Source organism: Cyanistes caeruleus, chromosome 12 (assembly GCF_971803275.1).
Source record: "Cyanistes caeruleus chromosome 12, bCyaCae1.hap1.1, whole genome shotgun sequence".
NCBI lineage: Eukaryota > Metazoa > Chordata > Aves > Passeriformes > Paridae > Cyanistes > Cyanistes caeruleus.
Window position 1 is genome coordinate 13,874,594 of NC_141712.1, and position 20,233 is coordinate 13,894,826.

The following is a 20,233-nucleotide window of genomic DNA, read 5'->3' on the forward strand; positions in this document are numbered from 1 at the left end:
TTTGCCTGTTAAAGAGTTCGCCATTTTAAAATAAATCATTATGATACTTTTGCAAAGAGAAAAAAGCTTTTCTCTCACTGGGAAGTAGTGGAAGTTGCTCCATCTCTGAGCAAATACCAGTGTGAGTGGTATAATTACCAAGATGAAGCTCGTGCTGGTATTTGTGTTAAAACAGACTTTTTATCTGCTATGGCATATCTTGAGTTTAGTGTTTTCTCCACTCCCCTGTTTCAATAGTCTGTCAGATCTGATGCCATTGTTATTGTTCACCATCTTTCCAAAATGTACAAAGATGATGGAAAAAACCTTTCTGGTTTTTGGGGTTTTTTTTCCCGGATGCAGTTCATAGCCATTCAGTTACTGTGGTTGGTCTGTGAAATTTTATGGTGATTTTTTGAAAATTTTGAGTTTGGGTGACAGATGATGAAGCAGTTTGGAAATCAGCCTGTTCTCTTTCATACCAAGAGGGAAAGAGAAAATGTGGCAAGCTACTTCAGATTTTCAGCTCATCTTTGTGTGGAGTACAATACAATATCTAAACATTTGTACTCACTTTCCCTGGACTCTTACATGGCATGGTCTCACCTTACCTGACTTTTTCGGAGTTCAGCTTTAAAAGGTAGAAAGAAAGGACATTACCATATAGCAATTTAATTAACACTATGGCAACAACTATTTATAGATTTTAAATAATTGCAATGCCAATTTAAGTTGCTCTGTTCTACTTTTTTAGATACTAGCAATAGGAAGAGGTGATAAATTCCCTCTCTACAGGAGGGTGAATTAATAGGTGCCCCAGAAGGCCTGGAAGGGGCAGGATTTGATTGCATTCCTAGAATGTCGAATACCTAAGTCTCCCAAATTGGATAGCAAAAAATATCTTTTGAAAGATTTGACTTGCCAGAAAGGCCCCTGCTGATAATGGAAGACCCTAGGGAAAATGCATTTTGGGTAGTATTAAACTTCAGCAGCTGGAGGATCTTGTTTGGAACAAACATTAATAGAAGTTTTCTTTAAAAAGGAAATCAAGTCTTCTATATCTTTGCCTCCAGCATGTCCTTGCTTCCAATAAATAGGCACAGAAATTAATGTTCTTTGCAGGATTCTGGTTCAGTAATGTACATTAATAATATGCTATATCATAATTGAGTAGCAACAGGTATTTTGGTATAAAAGTAAGTGAAGAGTGGTTTGACACAACCCCCCTGTAAATACATCTGTGACCTGTATTGTGGTGCTCACTAACAGTGAGAAGGGCGATGCTTCACTGGATGTCTGTTTTCTAGCATGGTGAGGTATTTGAGCTGTGATTCCCTGTGAAAGTAGATGGGAGACATCCAAGTTGTGCTTGATGACCAAAGTTAAAGCAGCTGCATTCTGGATGTATCTCCTGAGTGGTAAACATTGTGTGTTTGCTGCTTTTCATTACTAAAATGTATGTTTTGGAATCCTCCTTGGATGTCCTCTGGAAGGATGTTCTGCAGTAAGGCTTCTCTTAATACATATCTGAGTCTGCAGTGCTGCAAGATCTCTAGGGATAACTGGAGCCTCTTCTGAGGCGTGTTGGGACATTTGGTGGTCTCTTTTTCATGAATGTGTAAGTTGTATGACATTAGTGAATCAGCAAAGTCTTTTCACAGGAAAATTCTCTGACAAAACACTACTACAGGGAAACTTGCAATGTGATCTTAATGCTTGTTCATAGATGCTAAGTGGGTGTTGTTCAGTGCAATATCTGATAATATGTATCCAGCAACAAATATGCGAGCGCACTATAGTAGAGTATCATAACCAAAAGGAATAACTTGGCCATTTTAAGCAAACAGAGCAGTGCATCTGTCTCACTTCTGCACTTGCTAGGGACAGGCACTTGGTGTCAGGGTACCCACCTAGGCCCTGGCTGTTCCCCTGGGGCTGGACAGAAAGTAAATTCTGCATTGCTTTCTGCAAGGATCTTGCAGTATGGGCTCCTGTGTAGCAGGAGCTCAAGGAGGATTAACAACACATTTTTGTTTACATCACTAATCAGTCTTTAGATGCTTTAGTCTTGGCCACTACTGATCTAGTTCGTGTTTGAACTAGTGACCTCTATTTGAAAGTCACTTTGTCCTTTTAATAGTTTTCTGAGTCAGCCTCTGTCCCTTCCTGAGAGTCTCTTTATCTATACACTTGAAAAGGTTGTTCTTTTTTTGTGAAAGACTAATCCCCGTTTTGTATGGCTATGCACATTGCATTAAATGAAAGCTCTGTGCAGTCCCCTCCTTTGCCTGGAATGAGTCCTTGCTTTTCTTCTAATCTAAGAGCTGGTGACTCAGTTTCAGTGGGCTTCTGTTACCTCCAGTTTTGAAGGTTTGGGTGGACAGATGAGGAGAAGGTGGTGGTGAGAGTCTCATCCCCTGCAGCCCATTGTTTCCCAATCTCTACCAAGTTTATCTTCATGAGTTTGACCTTTCTCTAGGCATTTGCTTTTACTAGAAGCATCTGCCTAACCCCAGCTGGCTGACCTTAAGACATGTAGCATTGCCATCATCTTCATCATCTTGATTAAGTCTAAGATTCGATCCCTCCCAGTTCTTTTCCTTTTAGCTCAGTGTTCTCACAATGTCTTTGCAAAGAATTACTGGGTTATAACTCGGAAGAAATGGTGACCTAAGTACTTTAAAGCATCGGGAGGATAGAGATATATAGATGGATAACCATTGGGAAAGGTGGAAGGCACATGAATACACAAGTCATAATTACGGACTTCAGTCTTCTAGTTTTGATATCCAGGTGAAACCTCTGTAGACTTAAGATGCGTGTTTTGTAAGGGATTTAAGGGCAGGATAAGCTGCTCATACCTTTGTTGTCCCTTTTAGTCAAATTCAACAGATGGATGCTTTTATTTCCTCTGCTGGAAGTTGAATCCTCAGTATTATCTAATGTAAGATGACAAGGCAAGGATGTTCAGGCAGAGAAATGAAATGATAAAACTCCAAATGACTTAATTTGGTCCACAAAGGACAGACTGTTGTATGTCTTCCAATCATGTCAGTCCTGCATGGAAATGCTGCTGGGAGGAGACTTGGTGCTTTTAATATGTATAGCTGCTTAATCATTCTGCTGATGACTGTGATATAAAACCATTAACCAAGCAGACATGGCCATACTCTGTGTGAGCCGGGGCTGAAAGAATCTCCCTTCCCAGTCACTGGGTGTTTTGTCATCTGCTTGAACACTGTGTTTCCACTCCTCCAGAAATGGAGAGGAGAACAACATTGACAGATGTTAGTCATGTCACTTAATGCAGGACTGGAAGGCACTTGGATATTAATGTAATGAGCACAGTATAAAGACCTTTACCAGAGTAAACCTGACTTCTAATTAAGCCCGCTGAGATGCCAGTACTGATTTCAGTTGTACTTTCACTATGAGAAATACAAGGATGGTTTGACAAAGCAGCCATGCACTGGTGTTGTTCACTTTCACCAGCATGCTTGTGGGTGTTCGTTTTCCATGCTGGCCAGCAGTTCTAGTGCCCCTTTCTTCAGAGCTGGCAGCTGTAATTAAAGAAAAAGCACAAATTGAGCTTCTCATCTAAGAAAAACCTAAAATGCTGTCTTCATCCTGGCTTTGCACTGCTAATTTCAGAACGGCATGGCACTCCTTTCCAAGCAAACATCCTTGTGCATTTTGGGATTCAGCAGATCTTTCTAGGGCCATCACTAGTGTTTGCTGCCTCTTGATACCTTGTGGTTTAATACGGGGAGCTGTCTGGATTCCTTTGGCAGAGAATTGAGCAAGTTGTTCTTCCTGAATGATGTGATGCTGCTAGGGGCCTGTACCTTGCATCCAGCTGGCAAGGTGGGCCCATGCCTTTCATAAGAAGGCTGGGCTGCCCTTTTGGGTAGCTCTTATCATCATAAGAGGTGAATGCATCTCTCTGCATCTGTCTGCTATTGGTGAGCAGACTGGGAGACTCAGCTGCTTCTATGTGCCCAGTCAGACCCTGGGCTGCAAACAGCTTGTGCTATGTGATGTAACATGGCCAAGGATGGTTCTGAATCTGCAGGCAAGTTTCTGTGACTGCATTTTATCCAGTCTTAGATGGATTTAATTGCTGTGGAAATTAAAAATATGGACTTGGTTCTGCATATATGACTCTTCAAGTGCTGCAAGTCCATGTATAATTGCTGTAATGCAGGTGATAAGGCAGAGCAGTCTTCTATCAGACCACTCAAAGGTAAAAGCATAGAATTGTTTCTGTTTTCATACATGTGGATATGCATTTCTGTGTGGTGCCTTTTGGATTTTGTGATGGGGAATTTTGAGATATTTTGTGAGAAGCAGGAACAGTGATAATTGCATTCTGGTTAATCATCAGAGAAGGCTCATGTTTGCTCCTCGCTGATGCTTTGTGGCTTCCACTGGAGTTAATAATTCATTGCTGGACTGTGTCAAAGCATGCTCTTAAGTCAGGTTCCTCCGTGGATTGCTGGCATCAGTAGGAGTTGGAAGAGATGAAAGATGGGCTTAGTGTTTGACAGCCATTAACTTGGTGTGGGCTTCTAGGCAGTGTTAGGTTAACTTCCTCATCCTGTGCTTCCCTCTGTTTGGGAATGTGAGGGACGTGGGAATTCAGCTTCCTGTGAAGCTGTGTTAGAATTTCAGTAGCCAGACCAGAATAATGCTGAAATGAAGGTGTGAATATCAGTGGCCATATGGTTCTGGTTTAATAGGCTGTGGGTCAAGAGGATTTGCTTGCCACGATGCTGAGGTGACAGTTTTATAAAAGAGCTATTTCACTACGAGGCTGAGTTGCTTTCTAGCACACAGTGCCAAGCCTCCCAGGGAGAATGTGCTTTTACCACCAAGGGTTGAATTTGGTCATGTCAGTGCTTACAGTCATCTGCAAGAGGGATTGACGTGCAGGGTTTGTACATAAAAAAGGGGTTAGCAATCTGAATTAAAAATTAACACATTCTCCTCATAATTACAGACTTAGAGCAGGCTAATGCTGTACAAAAGAGGGCTTTCCAGACAGAGTTTAATAGCCCCAAAGCAGAGCCGTCACTTCTCTCCCCCCTCCTTTTAAATTAGCATTGGCATGTTTAAAACACTCCTCAAATTCTGCTGCAAAATAGCTGTTTGGCTTTCAGTTGTGGTTTTTGGTGGTGTGGGTTTTTTTAAAGGTGATTATTCTTTTCAGTGCTAAAGATGGAAAGTGGTTTGCATATTCATGGCACATTATAATTTTGAAAATAATCTCCTAGTGGATATTTAACAATGGCTTTGGGTAAATGGACACTTGTTGCGCTTTGTTTAAACGATTACATCTCAATTATCGCTTGATGGTGAGAGCATGGGTAATACCCTCGGTTCTTTGTCAAACAGGCTCTAATTAAAACTGGTTCCTGCACTTGCCTCTTGGATAAATATGGACGTGAGGTAGTTCAATGACACCCTGTCAAATTGCCGAATTGAGTGCAAGTTCCCCATTCATCCGGACAAATGATACCACTAATTGGGGTGTGGATGGCAGTAACAGCACTGCCAGTGTTGGGGCTAATCCTCTCTGCTTGGCTGGGCTCCCCCCACCTCTCCCCTGCTTGGGACCAGCACTCTTCTAATTTTACAGGATTTGTGTTTCACTTCCCCCTGTATCTGCTTGGTCACACAAAGCGCTGGTCCTCAATCTGTTCTCTCAGGGGTGTTTCCCACTCTCTGCCTTTACATCCTGCCTCCCGTTTGGTACAAATTTAGTTCCAAAGCTGTGTTGAAACTCAGGTGTCCTTTGAGCTCTGAAACAAGCCAGCAGCTCCCAGTGTGAGTGGGTTTTTCCCCTGAAGGACGATGGCTGTCTGTGATGGTAATACTGGATGTGACTGGTTTCTGTTTTGACTCTGGATGGCTCCTTTGTCTTAGTCTGTGTAAGTTAGCCCATTGCAATAAAGCCCAAATTCCCTGCTAGACAGGCCAGTAGCATCATAATACACTCAGCCTGACTTTTTGCTCTGCTCATGTGTGAGTATAACTGTATTGATGTTGAAGTGTTAGCCTGGGTTTTCTTCCTCTTCTCTTCACCACAACCTGAACTCTCCGGCTGTTCTTTTTGCATCCCTCTGAAGGGGTAGGATGAGTGTGCAGAGCTGAAGGCAGAGGAGGAAACCTAGCCTGTCATTAATGCTGGATAATCACCCTGCTGGCCTTGCAGAGAGGACCAGCTAATGCCTTAAGGCTTGCTCCAGAGCCAGTATGACAGTGCAGTATTTGCTGCTGCTGCTACAGCACTGGGTTAAGCAGAGGATAAATTTTGGGAAGGAGCTACCTATCACTGTTACAATTCATTGCCAGCAATGTCTGTCAGTTTTGCTGGCTAATGCTCACTGGCAATGGCAGGCATTGCAACTGTAGAGCTTCAAAACAGAATAAATACAGGAGCAGATCCAGGGATGCTGGTCTCATTCTTCACCTTATCCCTGTCCAGTGCGAGACCGAAAGAAAAGGAGATGATATCATTGATTGCAGGCTACCATGTTTTATGGTTTGTTGGTGAGTTGGTTTATTTTAAGGTAAGGGTGATCACATCTTTTGATTTTTTTAGTTGTGATGAAGGAATCTCCTTTACTCACAGGAGATGAAGCTTTACCTGACAAGGCAGGAGGTCATTGTGGACACCCAGAGATATAGTGAGGGAATGATCCTGACCCAAAGAAGGATATTCTTAGTCCAATGGCTTCTGCATTCTCTTTGCATTGTCATTCTCTTAGAGATATGATGCTTTCTACTCAGAAGGGTGACTTTTGCGGTTTTTCTCAGCCGGGGCCCAGCAGCCCTGAACAGTGGTTTTCCTTCTCCTCCTCCCACAGTCACATCAGAGTGCAGAAGTGATTGATGCGTGAGCTGACTGAACGCTCCACTAAATTGATTGCCAGTGAAACAGATAGCAGTTCCGACATCTTAGCTGGGTTAGCACTCACAGTTGTTTACACTAACAGCCATTTGGGGTGGGTAGTTCCTGTTCATATCCCTCAAAGCTGTTGCTTTAAGAAATCCATAGGTAATGGGAGACAGTGCTCTGCTGACCTACACCGGCAAAGCTTTCCCTGGCAATGCAATATGTAAAACAAAGTACAGATATATAATTGTGCTGATTATAATGCACAGATCTGCAGTTGCAAGGAGCTTCTGCAGTAGTGTTACATGGCCAGAAAATAACAGAGAATGTCTCTTGATAAAAGCAGCATTTTTAAAGTTGTGGCTAGCAGCTCCAGATGGATGACTGTGCTCCTGAAATCCCTGGGAGACTGATGTCTGCCCTGAAGAGTCGACTGCCTCTCCAGGTATCTTTACCTGTTTCAGAGTTTGGCTAGGAAGCAAAAGCTCTGTGTATTCTCGGTGCTTCTGTCTCTGCACCATTAGTGGGTTATGCAAACTAGAGGTAAGTAGGGGGAGAAGCCATCAAAACCAGAGCAGTGTGTGTGAGGTGAGTGGTAAGTTACTGAGGCAAGCCCAGCAGCAGGGATGATGCCAGACATGGATGCTCAGAAATGCAGGAGGAATGCCAGAGTTAAATTATCCCTGCAAATGTATTAACCTTCCTTTCCCAAAAGGGACTTTGCCTGCACTATGGGGTGTAGCTGGTTGTGATCAATAATTTTCCCTGCAATGCAACTGACTGCAGTTTTTCACTAAGAATGTTGGATTTAGACCTGTCTTCTCTACTCATGAAATGCCTGGTAGGAGGACTCATATTCGGTATTCATTTGATCACAAGCACGGAGGGATTGCTCCTTGCACTCGCTTGAGGAAAATCACCTCTAAGATAAAGTTTGCTAATTTCAAAGCTAAAACACTGTTTGAGATCACTCTGCCACCTGTGAAACTGAATTGTGCAAGGTGCAGTGATGCCTTTGGGGTAGGTGAACCTGAGCCACAGAGTACCTTCTGCAGACATAACCCTGTTAATGGGAATTGCTCCCAAACCAGAGAATACAATGTTAATTCAGAGACTCCTGTTTTTCCATAAAAAATGTCCTGCACCGTATTTTCCAATATTTCATGTCCAACATACACATTGCAGTGTTGTTTTAATTTAAACAGAAGTGGAAATAATGAATTGGTGGCGATTCTGCATGTATATCAGTGTTCACAGTAAAACACTCTTCTGGTAGCTTTCTGTTCTTCATTAAATGTAGACATCCCAAGTCTGGATTTTTTTGCCTGAGTGTGTTTGCAAATTCAAGACATGCATTTGTGAGCAGAATTACTGAACTGTGAAATCAAGTAATGTGTCATCAGGGCTGTTGTTCTGGAATTTGAAAAGAATGAACTTTGAATTTGGGAGTGTCACAAGCAGTTTGCGGGCTGGAGCTGGGTTGGCACCGTGGGTTAAATGTGCACTTGAGACCTGTGACAGTAACTTCCCAATAGTGCTACACACACATTCTGTGAAACACTTCTTCACGATGGTATGTTTGGCATATTAGCAAGTGCATTCTTTATTCCTTTGGTGCTTCTAATTTTTTTCTTGAAGATGGGGGTGGTCTGTTTCTCGATTTTTCCGTGGCTTTCTGCACTGTAATGATGGCACCATCACCTGACTGCTGGAATACACTGGCCTGACTTTAATCATCGGGTGACTGGCTCTTAGCATGGTTTCATCTCTGCCGTTTTACATCTCCTCTTGTAATTGCATGATTGCTTGCAGCATTGTTTCTCCGTTGGTGACAGTGAAAGGCACACACGAGTATTTATGTAACCTTATACTTTTCCATTTGATGTTTAAAGTGTAGATGAAGAAGTGGTACTTTGCAAATAAAATTCTCTTTATTTGATTGTAAGCAGCATATTTTCATCCCTTACGTGCAATCATTTTATTTTCACGCCTCATGTGCAATCATTTGTAAGACAAGGTTATATATACACTTACTCTTAAGTATCATATGGAGGAAGAAGTAGGTTGAGCCTGTACGAATAACAAGGCTGCATTTCTGTAGTGCTGACAGTTTCATTGATGTATATATGCTTACAATTAAATACCTGTGTAAAGCTAAAAAAAGAGTGATGTTTAACATAAATAGTATCTCAGTCTTTTAACTGCTAAATAACCAAACACAGCAAAACAATGGAGAATCGAAGCTCCCCTTTAAAGAGCAACAACACTAATTAATATGCAGTAAAATTATCTGCCTGTACAAGTTGTACCAACAGCTCTGCAGGTCTAAAATGGCAGAAGCTTTCAGTTGCTGTATAAAAATCAAACTACCATTTATTTCAGCCTCATGGTATGTGCAAATTCATGCAGCTCAGTTAAGGGAATAGCTTCACAACTGGTGTTACAATCTGTGGCTGGAGTGCTGCATCACAATGCAGCAAATGCATTTTCCACATTAACCAAACATGACAGCTGAAACGATTATTAACCATGCAATATGTCGGAAGTCATCAAAAATTCACATCAGAGTAATTGCAGTGGCTCAGGGAAAAAAAATAGTAGCATCTCTCTCCTCTTGCCTGCCTGCCGCCTCACCCCCTCCTAATTCCTACATGGTACAGTCCGTTAACAATAAAATATCCTTCTGTAACCTATAAACTGTTACTCCCATCAGTTACTGGTTTCAGACTGATGCTTTCCCTAGAATTTGAATAAAGCACCACTGGGAAAAAATATATAGATGCTTTACAGGCAGTGGTGTTCAGCCGTGGAAAGCAGCTGCTTTCTTATTGTCTTGCTGGACTCTTGACTGTCTCAGCCATTTCAGGACTTGCAGGTTTGATTTATATATATATATATATATTTTTAAGATGAGAAAACTTGAACATTAATAGAGATAGATACAGCTGTGTAATCCTAAATACCAGGCAGATGAAGTGTGGCAGTTACAGCCAGCATTAACAGGTTTGTAACTCCTCAGTACTGAGATCTACAGGTAGGAATGTCTATCTTTTAAAATATATAAAATGAGGGTAAAAAGCTTGCTTTAATAAGAGAGAATTTTCCTCGAGGTGTCTTTCATGGTGTTTTTTGTTTGTACTGTTGCTGTAGGTTGTTTTAATTTGTAGGTGAGTAATTAAAGAGAACAGGTGGGTAGTTTTGGAGAAAAGGTCCTTTGCTCACAGAAAAGAAACTGGAAGGTCTGTGCCTTTACCTTCCAATGTTCTTCTCTAGAGCAGCTGTTGGGTGGGGCAGTCCAGCGTCTGCTTTGGGTTTCATTTGTGTTGCCTTTTTAAAGACCCTCTTGACATTGCTGACTTTGCTTTTCATTTAAGCAGAAATACAGTAGCATAACTTTCTGAATGCCTTTATTCTTGTTTTCTCTTCCCTAGGCTATGAAAAGTCTATGGAAGTATTTTAAACAAAAAATAAAGATGCTACTTGATTATGATTTTTTTTTCTCTTGCTTTTCATTGTGGTGCAGAGATGTTGGTCCACTCTGTTTCCCCTGTTCTTACATATTCACTTATGATTTATTTAGAAGACATGTTAAACTTTCTTTAATTTTATTTTGAAGTAAGAATTTCAAATGTAGAACAAAAATAAGAGAGAAAATATTTCTACGCTTTCAAAGCAAATGAAGATACTTGGAGATCTGCTTTTTTTTTTGTTAATTTCTTAAATGAGGTGGTGAAGCATATTTGCTTAGTCAACTGGAGTTTGCAGCAAGATCCCACCTCTCTTTTGAGTGAATAGGATACATTATGAAAGGGGTTAATCCAGTAAAGTCATAGTAAAAGGAAGCAGTCAGGGAATTAACATTTATATAAATGTGGTGGCCGTGACTAGCTGGGTGGGTGGCAGCTCATTTAATACTCTCAGATCTGGAGACTTAGAGGCTGCATGAAACTGGGAGCTCTGCCTGGCTTTGGTACGGGGACAAAAGTACAGGGTGGGTTGATTTTTCTCCTTTCAATTCTGTTTTTGTATATGAAAGGAAGCAGTTTAATAAAACATACTGTGCTGGGTCGGCACCTGCCCTCTTTCAGTAGAGAGGCTTGCCTGCTCTGGGGCTCCCTCCCCAAATATTAAGGTACCTGTGTGCCATGTTCTGCACTCTTTGTCAGCTGAGAAATGCTCAGAGGGAAGATGTGGAACAGTGGCATAGCATGGCAAAAAAGTTGCCTCTCTCCAAGCAGATTACCTGTGCAAAGGGGGGGTCTTTCCACAAAAGCAGCTCAGCAAAAAATCAAGTAAAGGACAATGAAATCTTTGTTTTGCCTGTGTGAAAACATGGAGGAAACCATCCCATCCCCACTGGCCCCATATGGGAGACAGCTCAGTTATCCTTGCAGTTAGTATAGTGTGGCAAATTATTTTCCTTTGTTTGAAGTGGGTGGGAAACAGACTTCAACTAAGCTCCATAAATTAATGTATGAAAAAATGACTGAGCCAGTGTAATGAATAATTAGCTGTAGGTCTCTTATAGCAGGGTTTTCTGTGATATCTGTTGGCAGCATCTGGACCTGACATTTAATTTACATTAAAGTCCGAAAGCTTGTGTGCCTTGTTAATGCAAGGCGCAAATAAAGGCATGCACTGCTAGACAGTTCCTTAGCCAGGGTGGAGTACAGCCAGAGGAGAAAAATGGAAACCTATTGTCTCTGGTGTATCCTCAGCACACCGGCCTCATGCCCCAAGTCTGGAAAGTTTAAACCTTAGGTTTACTACACAGTAGGAGAAATAAGCTGAAAAAGGATGAAGTGCTTATTGTAACATATTTATTGCAGCAGAGAATTTGGATGTATGCTTTTCTCTCTGAGCCCTTTAATGTCTAACATTTTAAAATATAAGTTGTATAATTATAACAGGCGTATTCCAGACTTCTCTTTCTTAGTTTAATGATCTGTAATTAATAATTCATATGTAATTTAAATAATTAACTTTGTGAAATGTATCAGTAATGTAGTAAAGAAAAACCATTTCTAAAGACCATGGCATGTTTAAATTGAGGATTTAAAGATATCGTGACATGTACGATCTCCAGATTGCTTGCTTTCACTGTCGGTAAAATATTTATATTTATTCTAGGGGATAAGTTGTCATGTTGAAGATAGCTATTAGGTGAACAAAGTAGTTATGATTTATTTACAAATACTGAGGAAGAATGGGGTAGCTAACTTGGGCTTATTTTTTAACTCAGGTGGATGATTTGGCAAAATCATCTCATGTTATTTAAGAGGGCTGAACTTCAAATTTGCACATTTTCCTGAGATTCCACTGTGTATTTAAAAAGAAAAAAGCCTGCATTTTCCACACTACAATGAATGTAATCTTGTCTCTTTGTCATGTTAGCCACTCTCAGCAAAATAAAGTAAATTTAACTTGGGAAAGATTTTCTTTCCCTGTATGGGTTTTTCTGAGAGACTTCAAACTGCAGTAGGAATGTTATAGGAACCCCCTTTGTGGAGGTACAGCACTGGGGAAAGCCACCTATGCTGGTTTGGGATTTGCATCCCAGTGTAAGTTGGTTGTCGCATTTCCAGTGCTGACAGGATTTTCATGTCTGAACCAGGCGTTGTCCCTTCGAGGCAATGAGCGTTCGCTGCCTGCATCGCTTTCTGTCTGAAATGCAGATGGAGGCTGGAAGATGCTGCTTGGCATGTCTTTTCAAGAAGCAGAAAGATAACCTGAGCTCCTAAGGAATGTTCAGGAAGGCAGTACTCAGGCTTTCAGCTCTGGGATGGGGGCATGGCAGCTGTAATCTTTCCTCTGAGAACAGGGACAGTGTCAGACTCAGTGCTGCCAGGCTCGCTACTTGAATCCAGGCGAGGTAAAGAGAACCAATATTTTTCATTACTGTTTTTTCATCTACAGTTTCAGACTAACTTAAAGGCATTTAACTGTTTCTACTCATCTGAAATTGTGAAGGGAGAGCTATGGAAATATCAATCATGTTTTGGTTTTCAAAAAATCCTCAAAGCATCCGTGTTTCTCACAACCAAGAAGGTTACATGTTCCCATATTTCATATTCCCACTCAGAGAAGCAGAAGCATAAAGCACTTAACAAGGGGTAAGGGAGACTGAAGGACTACAATAAAATATTTAGAAGTGAATTAGAGGAGGCTGGGTGCTAATGAGTAGCAGATTTGTTTAATAATTTGCCCCTCTTGCTGGTGGTCCATCAGAAATGTCATTTTAGGATAAGGAATACTTTATTGATTGACTGGGATGGCTGTTTGGCTTTTGGATGTGATCCTGAGAAATTAATTTTCTGCTGCCAGGTTAAGTGGGTTTTTGTAGTTGCTATATGTTAATGCTAATGTACAATTAGTCCAGCAGCAGACACAGCAAGCTTGTCTGTGTGCCTCCTTTATGCCTTTTGCTTCTCTTTTCAAACTACTCCCTTACTAGCCAGTGTTTTCTGTGGGGTTTGGAGAGATACCTCCTGTAACAGGGCTGGACACTCCCCTTTCTCGGTTGTATCAATTTTTCCTGTGGTGCCCATGGATTTCCAGTGGCTGGTTTCTCAGCTTGCACCTTCTCAGGAGACCCCTCGCCAGCTCTCGGTACAGGGAATTGAGGTGTGGTCCGCAATGGCAACTGCGCTTCATCCCTGCCCCTGCCATTGCAGGGACGTGACACGAGCAGAAATTCAGCGTACAGGTTTCATTTGTCACCCTGTTATTTGAGCATGGTTTCCTCTTAGAGCAGGGAGAAGATACAGCTACTTCTCGAGGAAATGTGGAGTAACCACGATGCTAAAATGGCAGCGAAAGAAATAAGAAAATGGCGTCATCAGTGAAATGGGTTTCAATGGCTTGATTTGAGGGCATCCTGCCTGATGGGAGCATGCTTCCAGCAAGAGGTATTACATTGCAGCTTTAGTTATGACTGTACAATGAAAGTATTAAATCATTTAAGTCTGTAGGTTTTTTCACAGTATTCCCTTAAAAAACATGATCATGGAGAGGCGGGTATAGCAGCTTATTCTAGTGGATGATCAGAAACTATCTTTGTTTGCGTGCTATAAATATTTTTACTATGGGGTGGCATTGTGAATCTCAAGCCCACTGGAATTATCTTGTAATTTAATTTACTTATTAATTTAATTTACTTAAATTCCAAAAAAGAGGCAAAGCCTTGAGTTTTGTTTTGGTTGTGGATCTCTTGATGTGTTTGTGGTTTTTGTAGGCTTGGATTTTTTAATCACGATCATAATGCGCGGACTTGTATAGTGCACAGGAGGGGCCGTAGTCATTCATCCTAGCACTGAGTAAAGCCCCACACTAAGGTCATTCCTCTGCATTCAAAAATACTGAGAGAAACAGGTAGCCATATATTTGGAAACTTGATGAATGAGCTCAGGTTTCAGATTGTGGGGTCTGTTCACTCTGTGCTGATGCTGTTGCTGGTGGTGAAAAGCCAAAGGAGATGGGCTTCCTGTGAGTCCTACTGCTGGTCCTGCTGGCCTGATCTGTGTGGAGAGATTCCTTCACTCAACAAATGGTAATTCCAAGTGAGGTACCATTGTGTTTAATTGCCATTGTGACATTTTGCTTTCTTTGTCTCAAGACAAATGGAAATACCATCTGAGGTGTTTTCAGGTGTAATGTACCAGTGTTAGCCAGCTGAACAAGCTCCTTCTTGAGTAATGTCTCCTACTGCCACATTGGCTGCAAGAGTCTGCCTTCTTTCTAGTTCTCCATTTTTATGTTTATTCAATTAATAAAACACAGAGATGTTTATATTCCTGATAAAAAAATATTCAGGAATGTAAAGATGGTAATATCTTTCTAGTTCTAGATTTTTTTTTTCATTGTTACTCCTCCTGTTCTTTGCATGACCTCCCAGCAGGTTAGGGCTATTCTAGACTTTCTATTTTTTTATTATACAGATCTCCTTGATGCTTTGTACCTTGATAGGACCTGTGATTCTTGTTGAACCACTCCCAGTTATATCATAGGGAGAAGGAAAATAACTATATGTCTGGGCAGAAAGACAGGATCACTAGAAAAAGTAGCACTGTTGTTTACACTACTTTTGTGTTGCATTAACAATTGCTGTCAAGAATGATCTGTGCAGTGGAGGCTGGTGATTGTATGTGAAAGAGAACCTCATTGTAATCAACTTTGCTGCAAAATTTTGGATTAAAAAATGTATTATCTTAGTCTTATGTCATTAATCTTTGTGACTTTGAAAAAAACCTACAGTTAAAGCATGAACAGCATTCCTATGTGCTATGCAGTCCAACATGACACAGCAACAATTTTTAGACTCTGAGAATGAGAAACTAACTTGTGCAATTGAAGTTATTTTGGTTTCACTGTGATGGAGGGGAAAGGCAGAACAAATAGTATGGATAATTACTAATATTTTAATGATTAGGTATACTGTATAAGTAGTGTATAAATTATATATATTGCAATGGTTGATACACTGTGGTGCTTCTTAAAAGTGTCCTACTTCACTCATTTTAATTGCACTTGAATTTGTTAAATCTTGGAAATGTCTCTGACATATTTTGTAAAATCTAAAATACACAGGAACACTGCAATGAATTTTCATGTTATATTATGAGTTAAGCCATGAGTAAGTACAGTTTTAAATTAAATACTGAAATCTTATAGTGCATGAACTCACTGAGCATCCTGTGTTGAATTAGAAGAAAGTAAAATAAAGCAGAGTCATGTTTCTTGCCAGCAGTGATGATCTCCATTTATACACAGAACAAGCAGTGCCACATAAGAGAGTTCGATTTTGGCGCTGGTGAGTGCCTGACACAATATTCCTGCAGGAAATCTGAGCAGTGGTATTTTTCTAGACATTTCCAGTATGATAAAGCTGTGCTCCCTGTATGTTTCATGGTAAATTTTGCTTCTGTTCACTGCAGATGCCTGCACTCTCCTTGCTGGCCACATGCTGCAGATGTGTTTTGGAGGACTGCGGTTGGGTGTGGGATGTGGTGGTGCCTCTCAGTGCTGGGGATGGTTTGATATTAACTGCTGGTGCTTCCATCATTACATAGATGGTGTCCTGGCTGAAGTGAGCGCTAGGAGGTGTTTGTATTTTTTCTCTTCAAGCCTGTATGTCTGAGGAACACATTTCCAGTCTTCACTTGCCAGATTCAAACAGGCCCAGCAAGAGTCAAAGAGCGTGCACCATCTGCCCCTGCTTATGTTAGAGCTGATCCGTGATTTTCCCAAGGAATGCTTCTTCGGCAGTTTGAGTTTCTCCTGTCACGGCTAGAAGGAATAATGATATTTATCCAGCACAGCAAAATCCAATGTTCCTGGATACCATCTTAAGATGACTGTGAAAACTGCATGAGTTTCACAGATCAAACAGTCTAAACCAGTAAAATAATACACAAAAGAGTACTAGATCTTTGCACTGCAGGCACCAACCTGCGGCAGAGAGCTCTTTGTAAATATTTGCTTAAGGCTCACTCTGTAACACAGATTAAAGACTGTGTTTGAACCTGGGCACTGCATCAACGCGTGCCGGTGGAGAGGTAGGGGAGAGCCGTTCCTGCCCCAGTGCTTGTCTCTGGGAAAGGGTGCTGCTGTGCATTTTCCATGGTGCACACAGCCCCAGGGGGAGCCTTGTGGGCAAGTGGAGGTGCCCCTCTTGTTCTGCACTGCACGTGGGCTCCAGCCTGGCGTGCATCGACTCCTGCTGCCACTGGGGTGAGGCCCAGGTTGCTGCTTCTCCATCACGAAAGGAAGACAGCATTGCGGCTCTGCAAAATTTGATTTTGCTGGAGCAGGAAGCCACTTAAAAAAAACTGAAGTAATTTTTTAAATTGCTACTAGTCACGCAAGGAAGCAGTGATGAAGCTGGGCTTTGCATATTTTAATGATTTACTGCCACTCAATTGCTATTGGCGTGCAGGGTGGGGAAGAACTCCCCTACCTTGACTCTCAAACCAGCTGAGCATGAGTATTGGCTACAAGCGTGTAGTACAGTCACAGTGCGCGGGGGGAATGTGATTTTTGACCCCTGTGAAGGCAGGTAGCAGAGCAACAGTTCTACCCCAAGCCCAGTGTCTGGCTGTATTGGCACAGTTTTGTGTTCTAGCTATTGCTATGTGCTTTTCCCTTTTCACCTTCAGCATGGCTGTTGCTTTGAAAGTCTCTGATGCGACAACCTACTCTTTGGTCTTATCAAACTGTAAAGCCTTCTGTTTTTTTCCTGCTTCTCCTGTTCAATCAACAGAGAATTAAAAATGTTGCAGGATTTCCCACTCTTAACATGATGGCAAGGAAGTTGAGAAATGTATGTTGTAGTTTGACAAGTGCAGCTGTCTTAGGCTTGGGAAATTTTGTATTGCTAAATCCTTAAATTGAACAACGGATACAGCTATGGGATGAGACTCGTCAGACCATCCTTTCCAGTGCACCTTTTTGTCTGTGTACAGTGATGAGTTTCTTGCCTCTCGTGCAGCTTTGAAGTGATACTGACTGGTGAATCACCCTTCCTGGCATTGTCTTCCTCTCTGCTCTCAGTATGTTTTGGCCCCATAGCAGTTTTGCCATCTGAAGCTCTCCAAGGAGGAAGCCAATTTCACAAATGCTCTTTGCTTGTTGTTCTTGCTAGCTGATCTTTGGGTATCTGCCTTGCTGCTTTGAAGGACACTGTACTGCACAGGCCAAGGTATGTAGTGAAGCTTCTTATCTGCATGGCTTTAGCCCAAAAAACCTGATGATATCTGAAAAATAAATCGTGGGAGATCTATGGAAGCTTCCAAGACATGATGGCATCACACATACAAAGGAAGAGTGAATAGACTGAAATACTGCTTACGCTACACTTGTGTCCCCATCCTTGGGAATCCAGTAATTGGCCATAGTTCTTCACCCTTTGGCCAGACAGCAAGCACTGATGCTTGTGTCAGCACAAACAATAATTTAGATTTAAAAACTGCCAGGTAGTTTTGCTTCCTTTTCTGTTTCCAGAGAGAACGTGGCCAGGAGGGTTGTCCCAGGGTACATAGCCGCAGGAGTGGGCTCAGATGTGTCCATGTTTTCAATAGGATTGTATTTAGCAGATTTGTTTCTTAGAATTGCTAGCAGAAATAATAAATTCAGGTGCTTCACCTGGAGTTGCCAAAGAGTGATTTTTGTTAACTGTCCCTGCTGGATTCACTGGATCTACTGGAAATCCAGCTCTTGGAAATATTTTAATCAAAGAGCAATTGACTTGAAATGGTCCCAGATTGTTCATTTCATTTTCTTCTTTATTTCTGTGCCAGTGAAAAAGTACCCATTGCTGTCAACATCCAAGGTCTCAGTATACTATTTGGCAACATTCGCCTTCTCTTGACAGCTTGAATACTAAGATCAAGTATTAAAAGTATGGCCTGGCTGATGAAAGTAATTAAGAGACTTCTCTCAGCCAGGAGAGTTTACTAACCTCATTTACTGCAGTAAATGGAAGAGACTTTCAGTCTCCTGTCAAAAAGAGACCATCGGTGCGTGCATGTGTGCCCTTTTGTACTGATAATGAACTACTGGAACACTCTCTTGCTGGAATTCAAGCTGGAGCAAGGCAGGTGCTGGTTGCTGTCAAACCAGCCTGTGTCAGTCAGTGGTTGTCTGACATCAGGGGTAATACTGGAGCAAGCACGGGCTGCTGCCAGGGGTTCTGTCCTGCCCTTCCACTTCTACAAACCTTCATCAAGTGAGGCTGGATTTCAGCAAAAAAGGGAGACTGTGAGATCAGGCTGAAATCTGAGGTGTAGGAGATCCAAGAGGATCTGGAATGTGCTTAGGAAAGATGCTGAGAGTCAGTAGACATGTAAGTGTAAGTGGGACTAACTGAGAAGCGGGAACCTGAAAGTGTGACAGTGGGTGTATTTCTGTGCCTGTGTCCCTGTTTTGCAAACACCATCGCATCGGATATTGTACAAATGGTGTGTGGGAAACATTCAGCCCTGAGTGGTGCAGAGAACTGGGGATGGAGAAGAGTTATGCTGCTTCCCTTCCAAACTAGATGCAGGAAGGATGTGTGGGAGTCAGACAGCAACAGAAAGGAAAATCAAAAGCCACTCACTAAAGCAGGGCAGGGTGATGTGGCATTAAGGCTCTGTGAGCTTTTTGCTTAAACCTGCCTCAGGGAAGTAAGATTTTCATTTTCAAGTAAAATCCGGGCTACACTGGGATCCCTGCACTGGCAGAGCTTGTGCACAGAGAGCTGCAAGGTGAGGTTTTCACCTCTGAGATTATAGCAGTGCTTGTGTTGGCTGTTCCTATCTTTGCCATCTGCCTCTGCGAAATAGCCTTTTGTCTCCTAACAATCATCTCTGTTCTCCTCCCGCTTTTCTCTTTGGATGCTGAATATGAAGCAACTCGTTACTCGTTGTACAATCAGCAGCATCTCCCCCGAGAGGGCGGCTCCTGCTTTGTGGGTCGTGCACTCCCCGTGCGTGCTGAACGCTGCACCTCCGCATCCTCGTTACAGTCTGCCAGCGTTCGTGGCAAAGTCAAACCTTGCCTCTGGGATTGCAGAAAGCTTTTAGGGCAGATGTAACTGGCGAGCACAACCAGCACTGTTAACAGCCCAGCCTTCTTAAGAGATATGTGAACCCTTAAAGTTGTGACCTGGGATTTCTGAGGACAACATTTCTCCAGTGTAAAATGCATCTCTGCCATCTTTCTGCCTGTCCTTGTTCCGGAGCTCTGCTTTTTCATGCAGCAGAGGTGCAATTGTGTGCATTTGTGTGCATTTTTGTATGTCCGTGAAATCATGTCTGGTGATCAAAGTGTAGTGCACCACTAGGTGGCAATGTGATAAATCCAGGGGATCCAGCAATCAGCCGGACACACCTCACATTCTTAACGAGAATGTGAAATTCTGGCCACCAAAGCCTGGAGTGACACCCCCAGGAGCTCTTATTTGGCCTAAGTAGAAGCAGCTCGCACAAGCAGTAACAGGAACTTCAGCATCAGTTCCTGAAACCCCCTCTTCTGAGGTTTAACAATTAGTCTGTAATTAACTGAAGCTGAAACTGTCATGCTAGAGTCATAATGTTTAACACAAGACATAGGGCAAACTTTTTAAAATTTATTTATCCTTAGTGAGGCATTACAGATGTTATTTTGAATGTGTGAGGATTTTATTTTGCTAAAGAAGTAGCTTTTGAGATTAAAAAAGACAATTATCATCCTCTAATTTGCATTCAGTGTAATGTGTTTCCTTAAATGGACCTAGTAGAACTCTCTGGGAGCTGGGCAGTTTCATTAAGATACTCAGCCTGGATTTACTGACATCAAGTGAAGTTTTAGCACATCTTAAATTCCTCTGTTGATTACCAT

The 20,233-nt window shown here is 41.9% G+C and overlaps 1 protein-coding gene across 17 annotated transcripts in view; it reads left to right on the forward strand.

The window, feature by feature from the left end:
• Positions 1 to 20,233, forward strand: part of NUP93 (nucleoporin 93) — a 78,045-nt gene that overhangs the window by 24,844 nt on the left and 32,968 nt on the right. For 3 of the 17 annotated variants that reach the window (XM_086847582.1, XM_086847585.1, XM_086847583.1), the window contains exon 4: positions 13,627 to 13,785. The exons of 11 other annotated variants lie outside the window; for them this stretch is intronic. In XM_086847582.1, the coding sequence (XP_086703708.1) occupies positions 13,762 to 13,785 (24 nt within the window). In that variant the 5' untranslated portion in view covers positions 13,627 to 13,761. Of the gene's footprint in view, positions 1 to 9,576; positions 9,753 to 12,491; positions 12,750 to 13,626; positions 13,786 to 20,233 lie in introns of those variants that run through there. 3 more of the 17 variants (XM_086847584.1, XM_086847586.1, XM_086847587.1) reach the window with 3 other exon arrangements.